The sequence below is a fragment of the Erinaceus europaeus genome, chromosome 12 (assembly GCF_950295315.1).
Source record: "Erinaceus europaeus chromosome 12, mEriEur2.1, whole genome shotgun sequence".
Lineage (NCBI taxonomy): Eukaryota > Metazoa > Chordata > Mammalia > Eulipotyphla > Erinaceidae > Erinaceus > Erinaceus europaeus.
In genome coordinates, this window is record NC_080173.1 from 33,041,728 (window position 1) to 33,060,887 (window position 19,160).

A 19,160-nucleotide genomic window follows, 5' to 3' on the forward strand; every position below is an offset into this window, starting at 1 on the left:
TTTGTCTCAGGGGTACATTTCACATCTCCCTGAAATATGTGCCAGAACAACTCACCTACCACCAAAGTGCCCTTTCCCTTCAATGTAGGACATTGGGCCCCTCTACCACTCTCTAATTCCTTCCGTCTCATCCCACTACTGACCCTGTACCTGCAGGCATAGGCCAAGGTTGTTTTTTTTTTTTAATTTTTATTTACTTATTATTGGAGAGAGACAGAGAAATTGAGGGGGGTAGAAATAGAGAGCAAGAGAGACAGAGAGACACCTCCAACCCTGCTTCACCACTCTTGAAGTCCCCCCCTTCCCCGCAGGTGGGGACCAGGGGCTTGAACCTGGGTCTTTGTGCACTGTAGTGAGGTTAAGGGTTTTATATATGTTTCACCTTTTCTGTGCCCTTGCTTTGTAAAACCTATTACTTTTAGTTGGACTGCTTAAGCATTGTTTAAGTTTCTCTGGGAAAGGATAATTAAGATCAATTAACTTTTTTTTTTCCTTTTGGTTTTAGGAAAGATACGTGGCAAGCCTGATGCCTTTGAAAAAAAGTATTTCTCCATGGAAGGTATAACTATATTTAAATTTCTATTTGCATTATATAGTGGTAATTAGCTTCTAATTAGTGGTAATTAGCTATTTCTAATTATTAAAAATAGTTTTGTGGGTTTTTTGTTTGTTTTTGTTTTTAGAGTCCACCCCAGTTGAGACAGTTCCTCCCAGAAGAATTTATGAGAACACTTGAGAAAACAGGACCTCAGTTGACGTCCAGAATAAAAGGCGATTGGATTGGACTTTACCGGTCAGTCTCTCTTTTCTTTCTTCCCATCTGAGGAGCTTGATTTTTTTTTTAAATTTTTTATTTAAGGAAGGATTAATGAACAAAAACATAAGGTAGGAGGGGTACAACTCCACACAATTCCCACCACCCAATCTCCATAACCCACCCCCTCCCATGATAGCTTTCCCATTCTCTAGCCCTCTGGGAGCATAGACCCAGGGTGGAGCTTGATTTTTAAACAAAATAAAACAAAAAATGAATGTAAATTTATATTCTTTTAGTCATGGAAGGTTTGTATTCTTTCCAAAATTTCATTTTTTATATGGCTCTCCAAGCCATGAGTTGAAAAGGCACAAAAGAAAGTCATAATCAAACTTTTTTTTTTAATTACTTTAAATAGGCATTTTCTAAAATCTCCAAATTTTGATGGTTGGTTTAAGACTCGGCGGAAGGAAATGACCCAGAAATTGGAGGCACTCCATCTGGAAGCTCTTTGTGAAGAGGTTTGAAAATAGCATGTTTATGTGATGACTAGCAATGCTGAAAGAACTATCCTTTAGAATCTGGTGGATTGGGATTTGGGTGGTAGGACAGCAGGTTAAGCTAAGGTGGCACAAAATGCAAGGACTGGCTTAAGGATCCTAGTTTGAGTCCCCGGCTCCCCACCTGCAGGGGAGACGCTTCACAAGCAGTGAAGCAGGTCTCAGGTATCTCTCTTTCTCTCCCCCTGTCTTTCCCTTCTCTCCCCATTTCTCTCTGTCCTATCTGACAATGACAACATCAATAACAACAACAATGAAACAAGGGCAACAAAAGGGAATAAATGAATATTAAAAAAAAAAAAAGAATCTGGTGGATTATACCCAAATCCACTACTTTACAAACAGAAATAGTTAACTTTTGTAAGTCATGTTCTATGTACCATAGACCGTGTGGGTGCTTTATATGGATAATGGACTTTATTTTTACTTTTATTTTTTGTCACAAGGCTTATTACTGAGGTTCAGTGCCTGCATTATTTCACATCTCTTGGTGACCACGTCTTTTTTTTTGATAGTGGGTAAAAGATAGAGCTGTATATAGGGAGAGACAGGAGAGACATCTGCAGCACTGCTCTGCTACTCGTGAAGCTTCCCTCCTGTAGGTGAAGGCTTGAACCCAGGTCCTTGTAAATGGTGGTATGGGTGCACTACTGGGCGAGCTATGACTCAGGTGCTGAGTAATGGATTTTAATCTTCACAATTCACTGAAATAGGTGTGTTATGGACTATCCATGGACTATAAATTGATTTGCTTCAGACCATGTCACTGACCCTCCTTGTCCATCTCCCTCCCCTCAAAATTTCTCTCTGTCATATCAAATTAAGAAGAAAAAAAAGAGGAAGTTGGGCTGTAGTCCAGCGGGTTAAGAGCAGGTGATTCAAAGCACAAGGACTGGCGTAAGGATCCCTTTTGAACCCCCGGCTCCCCACCTACAGGGTGAAGCAGGTTTCCCCCCTCTGTCTTCCCCTCCTCTCTCCATTTCTTTCTGTCCTATCCAACAATGACGACATCAATAATAACTACAATAATAAAACAACAAGGGCAACAAAAGGGAATAAGTAAATTAAATAAATATTTTAAAAAAATTTTTAAAGGAAGAAAAAAGAAAAAGGAATGACTGCTGGTAGTGGTGGATATTCTTTTGCAGACAGTGAGCACAGTGATAACCCTAGTGGAAAAAAGAATATTATTAAAATATTATGTACATAATTATTCTTTAATTCCACATCTGAGTGAAATATCCTGTATTCCCTCTGTCCTTCTTTCCTATAGCCTCCCCTAATGAAGCAGAGTGATTTAAAGATTATTTTCAGTATGTACTTATATTTTTAGTATAGTATTGTATATTTTTCTAGGACTTGCTTCTCTGGAGCCAGAAACACTCAGAAGTGGAAACAGTGGACCTTGTATTGAAGTTAAAAAGTAAACTGGTATGTTACAAAAAAGTTAAAAATTAAGTCAGCTTTTCTGTCAAGATACTTTTTTCAAAAAAAAAGATTTATCTGTTTATCTGTTTATGAGAGAGACTGACAACAAACCAGAGAATCCTTTGGCACATGCAATATCAAGGATTAAACTCAGAACCTCATGCTGGAGAGCCCAATATTCATCACTGTATCACCTCCTGGGCTGCAGGAGGTGACTGTCCTTGATGTTTCACAGAAATAACTTTTTATTTTTAATGAAAAAATTTATTTATTAATGAGAAAGTAAATCAGAACATCACTCTGGCACATGCAGTGCTAGGGTTTCAACTCAGGGCTTTATACTTGAGAGTCCAACACTTCACCTCTTCTCAATTACACACAGAAGTAACTTTTTAAATAAGAAAATTTAATAGTTGTAAACCTATGGCAAAACTGACAAAACACTTGGTAATTCAAGTAGATCATAATGATTCCATACTATTAAAAACTTTTTATACAGTAATAACTTTATAAGAAAATTTTGTCACTTATATATAATAGTATATGATATATAGGTATTAACTACAAATTGATGATATAGAACTCCGTTACTGACTTTGGCAATGTATTATTTAAGTAGCATATTCTTTATTACTGTTTTTATTTTGTATTTTTTTCTCTCTAAAATTTACTCACTTATTAATGAGAGTGAAAGAGAACAAGAACATTACTGTGGCACTTAAGATGCCAGGCATCAAACTCAGGATTTCGTGCCTGAAAGTCCAGTACTTGACTCACTTCAATACCTTCTGGGCTGCCTTTTCTTTTTCTTTTTTACAACTTCATAAATTCTTGTCTGAATCATTAAATTTGACTATTAAAAGTGCTTACTGGTGGTCCAGGAGGTGGCACAGTGGGTAAAGCAATGGACTCTCAAGCATGAGGTCCTGAGTTCAATCCCTGGCCACACATGTACCAGAGTGATATCTGGCTCTTTCTCTCTCCTCTTGTCTTTCTCATTAATAAATAAATAAAATTTTTTTTTTAAACAAGTGCTTACTGGGCTTGAGAGGTGATGGAGTGGATAAAGTATTGGATTCTCAAGCATGAGTCTCTGAGTTTGATGCCCAACACCAAGTGTGCTACAATGATGCTCTGGTTCTCTCTCTACCTTTTATTCTTTCTCTCTTTCTGTTTCATAAATAAATAGTTTATTTTGAGAATATAATGTATTTAAAAAAATTTTTTTAAAGATTTTATTTATTTATGAGAAAGATAGGGGGAGAGAGAAAGAACCAGACATCATATGTGCTGCTGGGGATCAAACTCAGGACCTCATGCTTGAGAATCCAAAGCTTTATCACTGCACCACCTCCCGGACCATGAGAATATAATGTATTAATGTAGATCCTGAGGATAACTTAAATGCTTCCTTAAATGTTCCTTACATAGATGCAGGCTGATCGAGAGCTTTTACCTGTGAAACCTGACACTGTGGAAAAGCTACGGATGCACATAGATGCAATTATCTTAGCATTGCCAGAGGACCTGCAAGGCATACTGCTTAAAACAGGCATGACGTGATGTTGCCAGAAATCTCCAGCCAAGAGGAATTGTGCACCATGAAGCAGACTGACATTTCAAAGATGCACAAAAGAGACATTGGGAGTGAAAAACAACCATGATGCACATACGGGGTGAAAAGACTGCTGTATTTACGAATCGTTTTAGTGCATTGTTTTTAAAAGTGTGTATCTGTGGGGGTTTCAACTTAATACTGAAACACAAAAGGCATATATTTTTTAATCACGTTATAAAGTGCTCTTATGAGAGACCTGTGGGGCCATCAGTATAAGTGTTTCCAAACTGCAGTGCTGGCATTGCAAATATTTTTTTAAATTGGTTTTTTTTAATTGGTGCTGCTTTGCCCAATCATGTTAAACCTCAGGGGATATAAAATTAACATTCACACTGGCTGTCTTCTTAAAAAGAAGGAAAAAACTGAACTATCATTATGAGTTGTAATTAATGCTTTTGTAGTGCCTTCATTGTCCTACATGTTTCATAAAATCCAGCTGCTAGTTTTGAAGCTTTTGATTACAATATATAATTTTATAAGGCATTATTTTTACTTTTTTTTTTTTTTTTTTTCAGATCTAGGGCCTCATACATGTGTGATTTCACCACTCCCAGGAGACTGATTTTTTCAGAGGGAGAGGGAGAAGGAGAGGGAAAGAGAAAAAAGAACAGCCCCAGAGCTTCCTCCAGTGCCATGGTACTTCCATGTGGTTCCAGGGCTTGAACTTGGGCCACAGGCATGGCAAAGTATATGCTCTACTGTGTGGGTTATATTTCCAGGCCTTATATGATAATATTTTGAATAATCATTGCTAAAAAAAAATTTTCTTGCCTCACATCATGTTTACCTGAAGCAGCATGGTGTTTTTTGTTTGTTTGTTTTTTCCTTCACTTGTCCTAGAAGTTTCACTTCATTGTTTTCTGTTTTGTTTTCAAATTTAATCTTATCAGTTTATCTAAAAACTAAGTCCTTCATATTAATTATGTGTTCATTTCCTCTTACCCTTTATTAATTGGACCTGTGTAAGTTAAGTAGCTAGATGTTTTTCAAAGATTTCTAGTTGTAAATGTCATAATGGACTCTTTTGAAATTGAACTATTCATATTCTAAAGGCACTCAAGCCTTTTGAAAGTCATTTGAGTAATGTTAAGATTGATTTCCAATATTATTTCCCCTCAAAACACTTTCCCAATGTTTAACATGGGAACTTTTTTCTGAATCACTGTTCTAACTAGGCTTCCTTTCTTTCTCTCTCTCCCTCCCACTTCCCTTTTCTCCCTCCTTCTTTTTTGTCATTGTTGTGTTTGTGTCTGTTTTGTTTAAGTACATTACTTTGCCAAAAATAGAAGATAAAGGTTTGATAAAGCTTTTTATTTTATGTTTAATAGCTGTGTCCTATATACAGTACAGAAACCACTATTAAAAATGGGCACATATGATGTAGCACATATGTAAATAGCTATGTCTTAAGTTACTCTTAGTAACCAAATTTAGTTAGATGTATTTGTAAAAGCAATGTCTTCAGAAACTATCTCTTGCTTTCTGTTAATATAATTATAAAGGGCACACCTGACCCCCAGAAAGGCTCCTTGTAACTGTGGTTTTATACTCAAAATGTGCCCTTTTCTTATAGAAATAGACTGTTAAAGCATACCTCAAAGTCATAGTATATGCATTTGAAAAAAATCATTTGCCTTGGATCATAAGAATTATTTTGTGAAACAACAGTTGTCCTTGTGGAAAAGGGGTGACTATTTTTATATATGCTAAAGTATTTCATATCTTTCTGGGAACCCTTACTTAGGTATAAATGATCATCTTATTTTTCAAAAAGGTGTATTTTAATAATCTTAAAATTTATATGCAGTTTTTGACCAGGATTTGAAAGTTGTTAGTGTCATATCAAGGATCTTTTAAATTATACCACTACAAGATATATCATTTTATTTTGCACAGCTAAGGCATAGCAAAGGATGTCGATTAATAGTTTCTTCATATATGTTATACTTAACTAAAATTTAATACTTGTTGAAAGCCATTTAATACTTACCCAGTTTATTAATTTCAAATTATGTACTGAAAAAAATAACAAAGTTGCATTGGTAACATGAGAAAGATTGGTAACTTTTTGGGGGGAGGGTTGTAGTTTAAAGAATTATCTCTGAATTTTTTAAGCTGACATTGTTAATTACAATTAAAAAAAAAAACACCTACCATTTAATGTTTATCTTCACCAGCATCAGAAGGAATCTCTACCTTCAGGGTATTATGTAATGCATAGTGCCTTCTGTTGTGAGTGAAAAAGAGACTTTATGAAGGCATTTATGGTCATTACCAAAAATTGTATTAAAGGCCTTGGATTTTAAAGTGTGTATTTTGTCTTGCTTCAAAGTAATGTTGGAATACTTGGGGGGGAGGGGACAAACAGGAATTGAGAAACCCAGGATGTCATGCAATGGATAAAGAGTTGGACCTTCAATTATAAGGTCTTAAGTTCAACCTCTGGCATCTAATGTTTCTTTTTTTTTCTCTCTCTCTTCTCTCCCTCCCTCTCTCTCACTCTCACTAAATAAATTCTTTAAAAAATGTATTGGAAAAACAACAATGGCAACAAAAGGGGGAAAAGGCCATATTAAAATATTTTTTAAAATGCATTGTAAGGTGGCCAGGGAGGTGGCACAGTGGAAAAAGTATTGGACTCTCAAGCATGATGTCCCAAGTTCAATCCCTGGCAGCACACATACCAGAGTTATGTCTGGTTTGCTCTTTCCTCCTATCTTTCTCATGAATAAATAAATAAAATCTTTTTTAAAATGCATAGGAAATAAAATTTCTGTTTTATGATATTCTATTTAGTTCCTTGCCTTTTTTCTTTAATTCATAGTCATCAATTTCCTTTCTTCTTTCCTTTTTTTTTTTAATATTTATTTTATTTATTTATTCCCTTTTGTTGCCCTTGTTGTTTTATTGTTGTAGTTATTGTTGTTGTCGTTGTTGGATAGGACAGAGAGAAATGGAGAGAGGGAGGGGAAGACAGAGAGGAGGAGAGAAAGATAGACACCTGCAGACCTGCTTCACCGCCTGTGAAGTGACTCCCCTGCAGGTGGGGAGCCGGGGTTCGAACCGGGATCCTTATGCCGGTCTTTGTGCTTTGCGCCACCTGCGCTTAGCCCGCTGTACTACAGCCCGACTCCCTCTTCTTTCCTTCTTTCCTTCCTCCCTCCTTTCCTTCCTTCCTTCATTTCACCAGAGCACTATTCAGCTCTGCCTTATGGTGGAGCTGCGGGGATTAAACCATATTTCTTTTTCTTTCTTTTTTTTTTTTTTTTTAACCAGAGCATTGCTCAACTCTGGTTTATGGTGATGTAGGGGATTGAACCTGGGACCTCAGAGCCTCAGGCATCAGAGTCTCTTTGCATAACCATTATGCTATCTACCCCCACCCCACCTGTTTATTTTTTTTTATTTAAGAAAGGAGACATTAACAAAACTGTAGGATAGGAGGGATACAACTCCACACAATTCCCACCACCAGATCTCCATATCCCATCCCCTCCCCTGATAGCTTTCCTATTCTCTATCCCTCTGGGAGTATGGACCCAGGGTCGTTGTGGGTTGCAGAAGGTAGAAGGTCTGGCTTCTGTAATTGCTTCCCCGCTGAACATGGGCATTGACTGGTCAATCCATACTCCCAGTCTGCCTCTCTCTTTCCCTAGGAGGATGGGTCTCTGGGAAGTGGGGCTCCAGGACACATTGGTGGGGTCATCAATCTAGGGAAGTCTGGTCGGCATCATGCTGGCATCTGGAACTTGGTGGCTGAAAAGAGAGTTAACATACAAAGCCAAACAAATTGTTGACCAATCATGGACCTAAAGGCTGGAATAGTGCAGATGAAGAGTTGGGGGGCCCTCCATTTTGTAGATAGCTAGTGGGCAGACTTGCTTCACCACTCATGAAGCTTTCCCCCTACAGGTGGGGACCAGGGACTTGAACCCTGGTTCTTGAGCACTGTAATTTGTGCGCTTAACCTGGTGCACCACCACCTGGCCCCCTTAGTTTTTTTTTTTAAATATGTATTTATTCCCTTTTGTTGCCCTTGTTTTATTGTTGTAGTTATTGTTGATATTGATGTTGATGTTGTTGGATAGGACAGAGAAAAATGGAGAGGGGAGGGGAAGACAGAGAGGAGGAGAGAAAGATAGACACCTGCAGACCTGCTTCATGGCCTGTGAAGGGAGTTCCCTGCAGGTAGGGAGCCAGGGGCTCAAACCGGGATCCTTGCGCCAGTCCTTGCGCTTCGCACTGCGTGCGCTTAACCCACTGCGCTACTGCCTGACTCCCCTTAGTTTTCTTTAAAAAAAAAGATTTATGGGGGCCAGCTGGTGGTGCACCTGGTTGAGCGCACATGTCGCAATGCAAAAGGACCCAGGTTCAAGCCCCCAGTCCCCACCTGTAGGGGAAAGCTTTCCGAGTGGTGAAGCAGGGCAGCAGGTGTCTCTGTTTCTCTATCTCCCCTACCTTCTCTATTTCTGGCTGTCTCTACCCTGTAAGTAAAGATAATACAAATAATTTGAAAAAAAAAGATTAGTAGTAAAAAAAAAGATTTATTTATTCCTCTGGGGTATGGACCAAAATTCTTTATGGAGTGCAGAGCATGGACATTGGCAGGTTGAACCATACCCATCGCCTGTTTTTTCTTTCCCTAGTGGGACAGGGATCTGGGAAGGTGAAGTTCCAGGATATATTGATGATGTCATTTGCCTAGGGAAGTCAGGATGACATGGTGGTAGCATCTGCAACTTAGTGTCTGAAAAGTAGCAAGATATAAAGTAGGACAAATTGTTTAATACTGAGGAACCTAAAGGTAAGAATAAACATATGGAACTAATGGTCTTTGTGTGGGAAGAAGCTAGGAAGTGTATTTTAGTTATATTCCAAGGGGTCCAGACTAGTAATTTTTGCCTGAGCCTGATGGATACCATGCAGGCAGGCTAAAAGTACTGTCTGGGAAGATGGTGTCAGAGTTGAGAATAGGACTAGAAAGCTGGATCAGGGCAGAGAGTAGCTCCCAAATATGAGGAAAGTATATAAATACCATTAACCCCCAGAGGGATAAAGAATAGGAAACTTTGTTCAACAATTTGTTTGGATTTATGTGCTAACTCTCTTTTCAACCACCACGTTTCAGATGCTAACATGATGCCAACCAGACTTCCCTGGACAGACAACCCCACCAATGTGTCCTGGAGCCCCGCTTCGCCAGAGACCCATCCTACTAGGGAAAGAGAGGCAGACTGGGAGTATGGATTGACCAGTCAATGCCCATGTTCAGCAGGGAAGCAATTACAGAAGCCAGACCTTCCACCTTCTGCATTCCACAATGACCTTGGGTCCATACTCCCAGAAGGATAAAGAATAGGAAAGCTATCGGGAGGGGATGGGATACGGAGATCTGGTGGTAGGAATTGTATGGAGTTGTACCCCTCTTATCCTATGGTTTTATCAATGTTTCCTTTTTATAAATAAAAAAAAAAAAGAATAGGAAACTTTCCAATGGAGGGGATGGGATATGTATGGAACTCTGATGGTGGGCATTATGTGGAATTATACCCTTCTTCCTACAATCTTGGTGATGGTTGTTAAATAACTAATATATATATAGCCAAACTTGAACCTAGGTTATGCACATGACAAAGCAGCACACTATCCAAGTGAGCTATTTTGCCCTAAGTAGGATTCTTTTATAATGTATTTACCTTCTTTGAAGCTTTGAAATATATAAATTTTTATTTTTAATTAATTAATTAATTGCTTCCAGGGTTATTGCTGGGGCTTGGTGCCAGCACTGCGAATCCACTGCTCCTGGAGGCCACTTTTTCTCCATTTTTGTTGCCCGTGTTGTTATTACTGTTATTGATGTAGTTGTTGTTGGATAGAACAGAGAGAAATGGAGGAGGGGAACAGAGGGGGAGAGGATAGACACCTGCAGGCCTGCTTCACCAGTTGTGAAGCGATTCCCCCCCCTGCAGGTGGGGATCCAGGGTCTTGAACCAGGATCCTTATGCTAGTCTTTGTGCTTCACTCCATATGCGCTTAACCCGCTGTGCCGCCTGACCCCCATAAATATATAATTTATTATATCATAAAACAAGTCCAAAATAAATATATGGTGAGAAAAAAAAAAAGAAAGAAAAAAAGGAAAAGATGTCGGGCATTAAGCCAGCTCCCCCTGCTCCACCCTGCATTGCTGATACTATGGCCTATTTATATAATCATTGTTGTGACTGAAAGATCCCCACCCATTCCATTCTTTTGATCTATCTTCTTCGAGACCCTCCCTGCCTGCAGGGTAACATTAAAACCATCGCAACAGTTGCTAAGGAAGTTTATACCTTCCCAGCCCACTTTTACCTTTCTCCACCCCCTTTCCTAGCCATTTCCCTTTCAAACTTGCCACTTCTGGTTCTATCCTATAAAAGCATTGTCTCTGATCAATAAAGGCTGCATTACCTCACGCCACATGTTTGGTTCCTGAGTCATCTGTCTCCCACATTGCTGAGTGAGTAGCAGCCCAGGCTGGCTCCAGTCGAATTCTCTCCAACCCAGAAGAGTACACGCCCGGGGAAGAGGCACCCCCCATGCTAGCCTGGCAAAAAGAGAACCAAAGATGAGTATGGGATGATCCCACTCATCAACAGAAGTTAAGAAAGAAGATCAGAAAGGGAAACTAAAAGCAGGATCTGACTAAATTGAAAATAGGGCACCAAAATAAAAACCCTGTGGTGAGGAGGAGGGTGGACATGCGGCTTCCTGGGCTGGCTGGGGTCGGGGAGGGGTGGGTGGGTGAGATGGGACATAATCTTTTGGTGGTGGGAATGGTGTTTATGTATACACCTATTAAATTGTAGTCATATAAAAATCACTAATTAATATGAGAGGGGGAAAATTGATTGTATGTTTAACAAAGGGACTTTTCAAAGTTAACCCAATTACCAAATAATGTGATGATAAGAATAACTATCCATTGTCTTCTTGAACCCTAAGATAGCAGAAACCTCACATTTCCACTATAGAGCCTAAATTTCCCCCAGTCCTGGGACCCTAGGGTATGGCCCACTTTCCTGTATGCTTCTCCCAATTCTTATCAAATAATATTGCATCCGCTGATTGCAACCTAATCAACGCAACGAGTACCACCCTAGCATGCTTCACTTCAGACTGTGTCCAGAGACTTCAGGTGTGGAATGACAACCCTTCAGCTTCATCACTCGGGTGAGACCTTTCCTTTCATAGTATTCACTAATTCCATCCCAGGTGGTTCACTTCCTAACAAAGTCCCAAAACCTAGATATAGACCAGGTTACAGGAGATAGAGCATATGTTCACACGTATCCATAAACCAGGGCAAATATATACCTGAAAGCAGTAGTAGTACACTAGATTTTGCAGTGAGTACCCCCCAACACTTCATCTCCACTATTCCAACCTTTGGGTCCAAGACTCTTCAACAATTTGTTTGGCTTTGTATGTTAACTCTCTTTTCAGCCCCCAGGTTCCAGATGCCATCAGGATGCTGGCCAGGCTTCCCTGGACTGAAGACCCCACCAATGTGTCCTGGAGCTCCACTTCCCCAGAGACCCACCCTACTAGGGAAAGAGAAAGGCAGACTGGGAGTATGGATCGACCAATCAATGCCCATGTTCAGTGGGGAAGCAATTACAGAAGCCAGACCTTCCACCTTCTGCAACCCACAACAACCCTGGGTTCATGCTCCCAGAGGGATAGAGAATGGGAAAGCTATTGGGGAGGGGATGGAATATGGAGATTGGGTAGCAGGAATTCTGTGTTGTACCCCCCTCCCCATCCTATGATTTTGTTAATGTCTCCTTTCTTAAATAAATAATAATAAAAAAAAAGAGAACCAGAATATCACTTAAGCACATGTGATGCCAAGGATCAAACTTGGGACCTCATGCTTGAGAGCTGAAAACCTTATGTCCTGTGTCACCTCTTGGGCTACTGTCTCTCACTGTCTCATATTAAAAAAGGGTGAGGGGCAGGGAGGAGTGTGGTCTAGAGAGAGGGATGTCATTGGAGGGGATAGGATAGTACAGGCACAGAGCCCCAGTGACCAACAACAAAATTTGTTTATATGCAACAAATGCATTTAAAGTGTGTTTGATAATTTTGACATTTGAACACACTCACTAAACCATTCACATAGTCAAGATAAGAGATTAGTTATCCTTAAAGTTCCTCATCTTTCTGTTCACTCCTTGTCACTGGCCCTGCTTCCCAAACATGCAATAATCTGTTTTGTCAGTAGTTCGTGTTTTCAGAATTATAAAAGAATTGAACCATAGAATATATATATATACTTAGGAGAAAATAGCCATATATATATGATTCCACTTATGTGAACTTTTGTTAATGTGTACATTCAACTGGATGTGCCACTGCCAGCCCCCTATGTGAACTTTTGGAAATGGCTACATCAATGACAACAAATCTGTATAGTAGGCAAAAGGCTGGAGATGAGGGAAGTGGATGAATACAGGAGTATGAGAGTGACCTGGGAGGTGTGCAGTTTGTAAAGCATGTGACTTGCAAGCAAGAGGTCTCAAATTTGATCCCTGGCATCCATGTGCCAGAGTGATACTCTGGTTGATTCTGTCTCTTTCTCTCACTAATATTTTTGTTTCTTTTGTTTTCTACTGGGGTTATTGCTGGGCTTCCAGTGACCTTTGCATAACCACTGATGGTGGCCTCCCTCCCCCCATATAGAGACAAACAGGAATAGAGAAGGGGAAGGAGAGACAGAGATAGATCCCTCCACTACTCCTGAAGCTTTCTCTCTTTAGGTGGGGACCAAGGGCTTGAGCTCAAATCTTTATTTATGGTTATGTGTGTGCTCAACTGCATATGCCACTTTCCCAGCCCCATAAATAAATCTTTATAAAAAAGTGTATGGGGGGGGGGCAGGTGGTGGTGCATCTTTTTGAGTGTACCTCTTACAATGCACAGCGACCCAGGTTCAAGCCCCTGGTCCCCGGCTACAGAAGGGAAGCTTCACAAGTGGTGAAACAGTGCTGCAGGTGTCTCTCTGTCTATCTCCCCCTTCCCTCTCAATTTCTGATTGTCTCTGTCAAATAATAAATATAATTAAAATATTTAAAAAAAGAGTATGGGGGGGTTGGGTGGTAGCACAGTGGGTTAAGCGCATATGTGCAAAGCCCAAGGACTGGCGCAAGGACCCTAGTTCGAGTCCCTGGCTCCCCACCTTCAGGGGGGTTGCTTCACAAGTGGTGAAGCAGGTCTGCAGGTGTCTGTCTTTCTCTCCCTCTCTCTGTCTTTCCCTCCTCTCTCAATTTCTCTCTGTCCTATCCAACAATGACAGCAAAAACAACAATATTAATAACAATTATGATAAACAAGGGCAACAAAAGGGAAAAAATATTCTCCAGGAGAAGTGGATGCATCCAAGCCCCAGAAATAACTGTGGAGGCAAAAAAAAGAGTATGGGGAGCCAGTCAGTGGCACACCTGGTTAAATGCACATGGTACAGTGCACAAGGATCCGGGTTCGAGCCCCCGTCCCCACTTGCAAGGGGAAAGTTTTGTGAGTGGTGAAGCAGTGCTGCATGTTTCTGTGTCTCTCTCCCCCTTCCTTCTCAATTTCTGGGTGTCTTTACACAATAAATAAAGATAATTTTTAAAAAATTTTTTTATTTAAGAAAGGATTAGTGAACAAAAACATAAGGTAGGAGGGAAATAAAGATAATTTAATAAAAAATACCAAAAAACCAAACTAAAACAAAACATTAAAAACAGAGTGCGAGGTAACTTCTGGGGGGTAATAAAAATGACTGGTACTGGAGTTATTCTACTGCTTCACTGCTACACACATTTGTTAAGACTTACTGAATTGTATACAAACCGATAGACTTTATTACATGTAAATTATATCTCAATTATTTATCTTAAAGAGATATTTATATGAGAGGGAGTGAGGAAAAGAGAAAGAGAACACAAGAACCAGAGCATCACTTTGGCACACATGATGCCTTGTATAAAAATCAAGACCTCGGGAGTCTGGCGGTAGCACAGCGGGTTAAGCGCAGGTGGCGCAAAGCAAGGACCGGCATAAGGATTCCCTGGCTCCCCACCTGCAGGGGAGTCACTTCACAGGTGGTGAGCAGGTCTGCAGGTGTCTTATCTTTCTCTCTCCCTCTCTGTCTTCTCCTCCCCTCTCCATTTCTCTCTGTCCTATCCAACAACAACGACATCAATAATAACTACAACAATAAAACAAGGGCTAAAAAAGGGAATAAATATTCGGATTCAAGCCCCTGGTCCCCACCTGCAGGGGGAAAGCTTCACGAGTGGTGAAGCAGGACTGCAGGTGTCTGTCTCTCTCCATCTCTATCTTCCCTTCCCCTCAATTTCTTTCTAGCCAATAATAAAGTTTTTAAAAAAGAATTAAAAATATTTTTTAAAAAGTCTTTATAAAAAATCAAGACCTCGTGCTTGAGAGTTCAATGTTTTTTTTTGTCTTTTTTTTCAATTTTTTATTGTTATTAATGTCGTTGTTGTTGGGTAGGACAGAGAGAAATGGAGAGAGGGGAAGACAGAGAGAGGAGAGAAAGACAGACACCTGAAGTCCTGCTTCTGTGAAGCCACTCACCTGCAGGTAGGGAGTCCGGGCTCCAACCGGGATCCCTCCCCTGGTCCTTGTGCTTTGCGCCACCTGCGCTTAACCCGCTGCGCTACCGCCCGACTTTCGAGAGTTCAAAGTTTTACCCACAGTATTAATTCATTAATTCATGGGCTGCTCAATAATGTATATAAAGTACAAATAGATCTTTATTTTGTTGTAGGTTTTTTTTTTTTCCTGCTGTTTTTTTGCCTCTAGCGTCATTGCTGGGGCTCGGTGCCTGCACTACGAATCCACGGTTCCTGGAGGCCATTTTCTCCCATTTTGTTGTCCTTGTTGTTGCTGCTGCTGTTGTTATAATAGAGAAAAATCTAGAGAGGAGAAGACAGAGAGGGGGAAAGATTGACACCTGTAGAACAACTTCACTGCCCTGAGGTGAACCCCCTGTAAGTGGGGAATTCGGAGCTCGAACCCGGATCCTTTCGCTCGCTGCTCCTTGCGCTTCGCGCCATGTGCATTTTAACCCACTGCGCTACAGCCCGACTCCCTCAAGTGAGCTATTTTATGACCCTTCATTTTGTTTAAGTTTTATATATTAATAGAATGAGGAGGGGGGGACCAGAGCATCATTCTGGTACATGCAATGCTGGAAACTGAACTCAGGACCTCATGCTTAATAGTCTAATGCTTTATCTACTGTGCCACCTCCCCAGCTGCAAAGCTTTTTTATTCCTCCAAAACCAGGTTCCATCACTGCCTGGGACGTTTACCACTCCAGAGAAGTTAAGCAACTGTCACTACTGAATTCTACTGTAAGGTTCTTTACACACACACAAACACACCAGAGTACCTACATTTTTATTTCATTTAATTTTTTAATTTTTTTTTGCCATTGCCTGGGCTTGGTGCCTACACCACGAATCCACTGCTCCTGGAGGCCATTTTTTTCCCATTTGTTACACTGGTTGTTTTACCATTGTTGTGGTTATTATTATCGTTGTTATTGATGTCGTTGTTGGACAGGACAGAGAGAAATGGAGGAGAGAGGAGGGGAAGACAGAGAGGGGGAGAGAAAGACAGACACCTGCAGACCTGCTTCATCGCATGTGAAATGACTCCCCTGTAGGTGGGGAGCCGGGGGCTCCAACCGGGATCTTTACGCCATCCTTGACTTTGCACCACCTGCGCTTAACCCGCTGAGCTACAGCCCGACTCCCAACGCCTACATTTTTAAGAATATATATTTTGTTATATATATATATGTGTATATATATATATATATAGAGAGAGAGAGAGAGAGACACACACACACACTGACTAGAGCACTGCATAGCCCTGGCATTTGGTGTTGCTGGGGACTGAACCTGGGACCTCAGAGCCTCAGGCATGAAAAGTCTTTTGCATAACCATTATGCTGTCTTCTCAGCCCCAAATCTATATTTTTATATTACTTTATAGTACTTTGTCACACTTTAGTTTCTTTCCACTACAATAAAAGGCACAGAGGAGGTAGCATACTAGTTGTGCAAAAAAAAAAAAAAATTTCACCGAATCAGGCGGAAGCTCAGCGGGTTAAGCGCACGTGGTGCAAAGCGCAGGACTGGTTTGAGCCCCTGGCTCCCCACCTGCAGGGAAGTCACTTCACAGATGGTGAAGCAGGTCTGCAGGTATCTATATTTCTCTCCCCTTCTTCCCCTCCTCTCTCCATTTCTCTCTGTCCTATCTAACAACAATGGCATCAATAACAATAATAACTACAACAATAAAACAAGGGCAAGAAAAGGGAATACATATATAAAAGTTTAAGAAATACTCTCTCCCCCAACAACGTAAAAAAAAGAAAAAAAACTCTTGCCTGAGGACCTAAAGTTTGGGGTTCAGTTCCCTGCACCACCACATATGTCAGAGCTGAGCAGTGCAATGAATGCATCATCACCCACTGCACCACCTCCCAGGCCACTCCATCTCTATTTTGGATGTGTCAAGTGCAAGAAATAAAGTAGAATATAGACAGTCTAGTCTTGCCTCCTGAGAGCTTTCACACAAATGGGGAAAATGGAAGAAGCTGCTCTTGGAGCTATAGTAACAAGTTTATTTATTTATTCGATCAATGCAAAACAGAGGTATTTTATAATGGAGTTAATTTTTAAAAATTAAATATATATATATATATATATATTTGGTACTCAAAAGATTTGTTTTATTATAGTACATGGTTGGGGACTTATGGGGAGGGGGGAGATATAGCAGGCAACAGTTGTCCTAATCACCATCTGATGCCCATCCCGATGATCATGAATGTGCTAAAGTTGCCGTTCTCTGCATCTTGGTTTTCCCGATGCCGCCCAGAAGCTCCCGACCCCGCATTCCGAGCCTTAGACAAGAAAAAGTGCCGAAGAGCGCGCCGGCCGCCATGCCCATGGCGCAGCCCATCACAAAGCCCATCTCCATGCGGTCGAAGCAGCTTGGCTGGGACTGTCCGTAGGGACCCACGGCCACAGGCATCTCGCTAGCGGCTTCGGTATTATTAAATTTTATTTTTTTACTTATTAAATAGACATGGTCACAAATTGAGAGGGAAAAGGGAGGTAGATAGGAAGAGAGATGGAGAGACACCAGCAGACTTACTTCATCACCCACAAAACTTCCCCCCTGCAGGTGGGGGCTGGGACAAACCGGGTCCTCGTGCATTATAACATGTGTGCTCAATCTGGTACGCCAATACCCGGCCCCAGGGAGTTAATTTTTTTTTTTAGGAATTCATTTTCCTATGCGGCACAGAGAAATGTACCTAGAATAATTAAAAAACAAATTCTACAGGAGGTAAAGTAGTTCACTTGGACAGTACACTGCCTCATTATGTGCACGACCGATTCAAACCTGGTCCCCCACCCCACACCTATTGGTACTGTGCTCTTTTCCATGCTGTCTAAAAACTAAAACTCTACATTTTTAGGGAGAAATATAAGAGAGAAAAGTAAATACGGTGTTAAGGGATTTAATTTGGGGGGGCCGGGGAAGAGTTAAACGTTAAGCAAATCTGAAGGATGGATAGATGAGCTCTATGGCAAGAACTGAGGTGGGGCTGCTATTTAACCTTAACCTGCACCAGCAGTATAGAGGAAGTATTGGGAAGGAAGCTAAAATTACGGGGCATTTGATTACTTTTTAAATACATCTTTTTACTTTTTTAATACACTTATTAAACCTTAGTCTTTAACTAGGAAACACTTTAGAATCCGTTTTTTTCTTTCTTTCTAGTTTTATTAGGATAGATACCTGCAGACCTGTTTCACTGCTCGTGAATGGACTCCGCTGCAGGTGGGAAGTGAGGGGCGGGGGTTGCTGAAAGCGGATCCTTGAGCTCAGCACTATGTGTGCGTAACCTGGTGCGCCACCGCCTTGTCCCTGAATCATAAATATTTTTCAAGTGGAGATCTTCCAACTTCATCAGTTAGAAGGGATACAATCTCCATGCTGCTTCTAGAAAAAGAGAAGCTACAAGAAAAGTAGGCCTCCTTCACTGGCTTCTTTTAAAAAGCTGACCTTTCTCTAAGCTCTTTTTCTCTCGGTATTCGACTAGGGTTCTTCACTAAGACCCAGCGTGGAGGTTATTGTCAACAGTCTCTGCCTGCACGTCGACTATCTATTCATTAGAACTAGTCTTGGGGCGCGGGTAGACAGCATATTGGTTAAGCAAAGAGACTCGCATGCCTGAGGCTCCAAAGCCCCAAGTTCAACCAACTCCCCCTACACACACACATACACCACCCTAAGCCAGAGCTGAGCAAAGCTCTGGTAAAAATAAACAAACTGGTCCCCCCTCCTAGCGTCCGGTTCTTGAGTGAAACGTGTACCTTCTTGAGGCTGGGGAATCCCCCAATACACACTAACTCTTACGACGTACAAAGGACAGAAACAGCAGAGAGGCACAAAAGTCACCCAGAATGTACGACTCATAAATCCGGAAGCGAGGACCGCAATCGCCAGGATGTATTCTTCCGGGTGGAAGCATCTGTCTTCCATTCTGATTGGAAGTGAGGCAACGAGGCATTGTGGGACTTTTCCGCTTCCCTCTACGCATGCGCTCATTGCCTCGTCGAGTCCGAGAGCCACGTCCGGGAGGTGACGGTGGCCACGTCATTCACGTCAGTGAAGTGTACCAGTCCCTTGCGTACGCAGGCGCAGTGGTGTGAGCAGCACCGGA

At 41.1% G+C, this 19,160-nt stretch overlaps 1 protein-coding gene and 1 pseudogene across 2 annotated transcripts in view; one reads left to right on the forward strand and one right to left on the reverse strand.

Moving 5' to 3' along the window:
* The window catches only part of DENND6A (DENN domain containing 6A), an 86,468-nt gene extending 79,801 nt beyond the window's left edge, over positions 1-6,667 (forward strand). For both annotated transcript variants that reach the window (XM_060203065.1, XM_060203066.1), the window contains exons 16-20: positions 506-559; positions 684-793; positions 1,173-1,275; positions 2,671-2,745; positions 4,174-6,667. In XM_060203065.1, coding sequence (XP_060059048.1) covers positions 506-559; positions 684-793; positions 1,173-1,275; positions 2,671-2,745; positions 4,174-4,305 — 474 coding nt within the window. In that variant the 3' untranslated portion in view covers positions 4,306-6,667. The remainder of the gene's footprint in view (positions 1-505; positions 560-683; positions 794-1,172; positions 1,276-2,670; positions 2,746-4,173) is intronic.
* A 10,537-nt stretch (positions 6,668-17,204) lies between these two features.
* Positions 17,205-19,111, reverse strand: LOC132541880 (reactive oxygen species modulator 1-like; annotated as a pseudogene).
* Between the last annotated feature and the right edge of the window lie 49 nt (positions 19,112-19,160).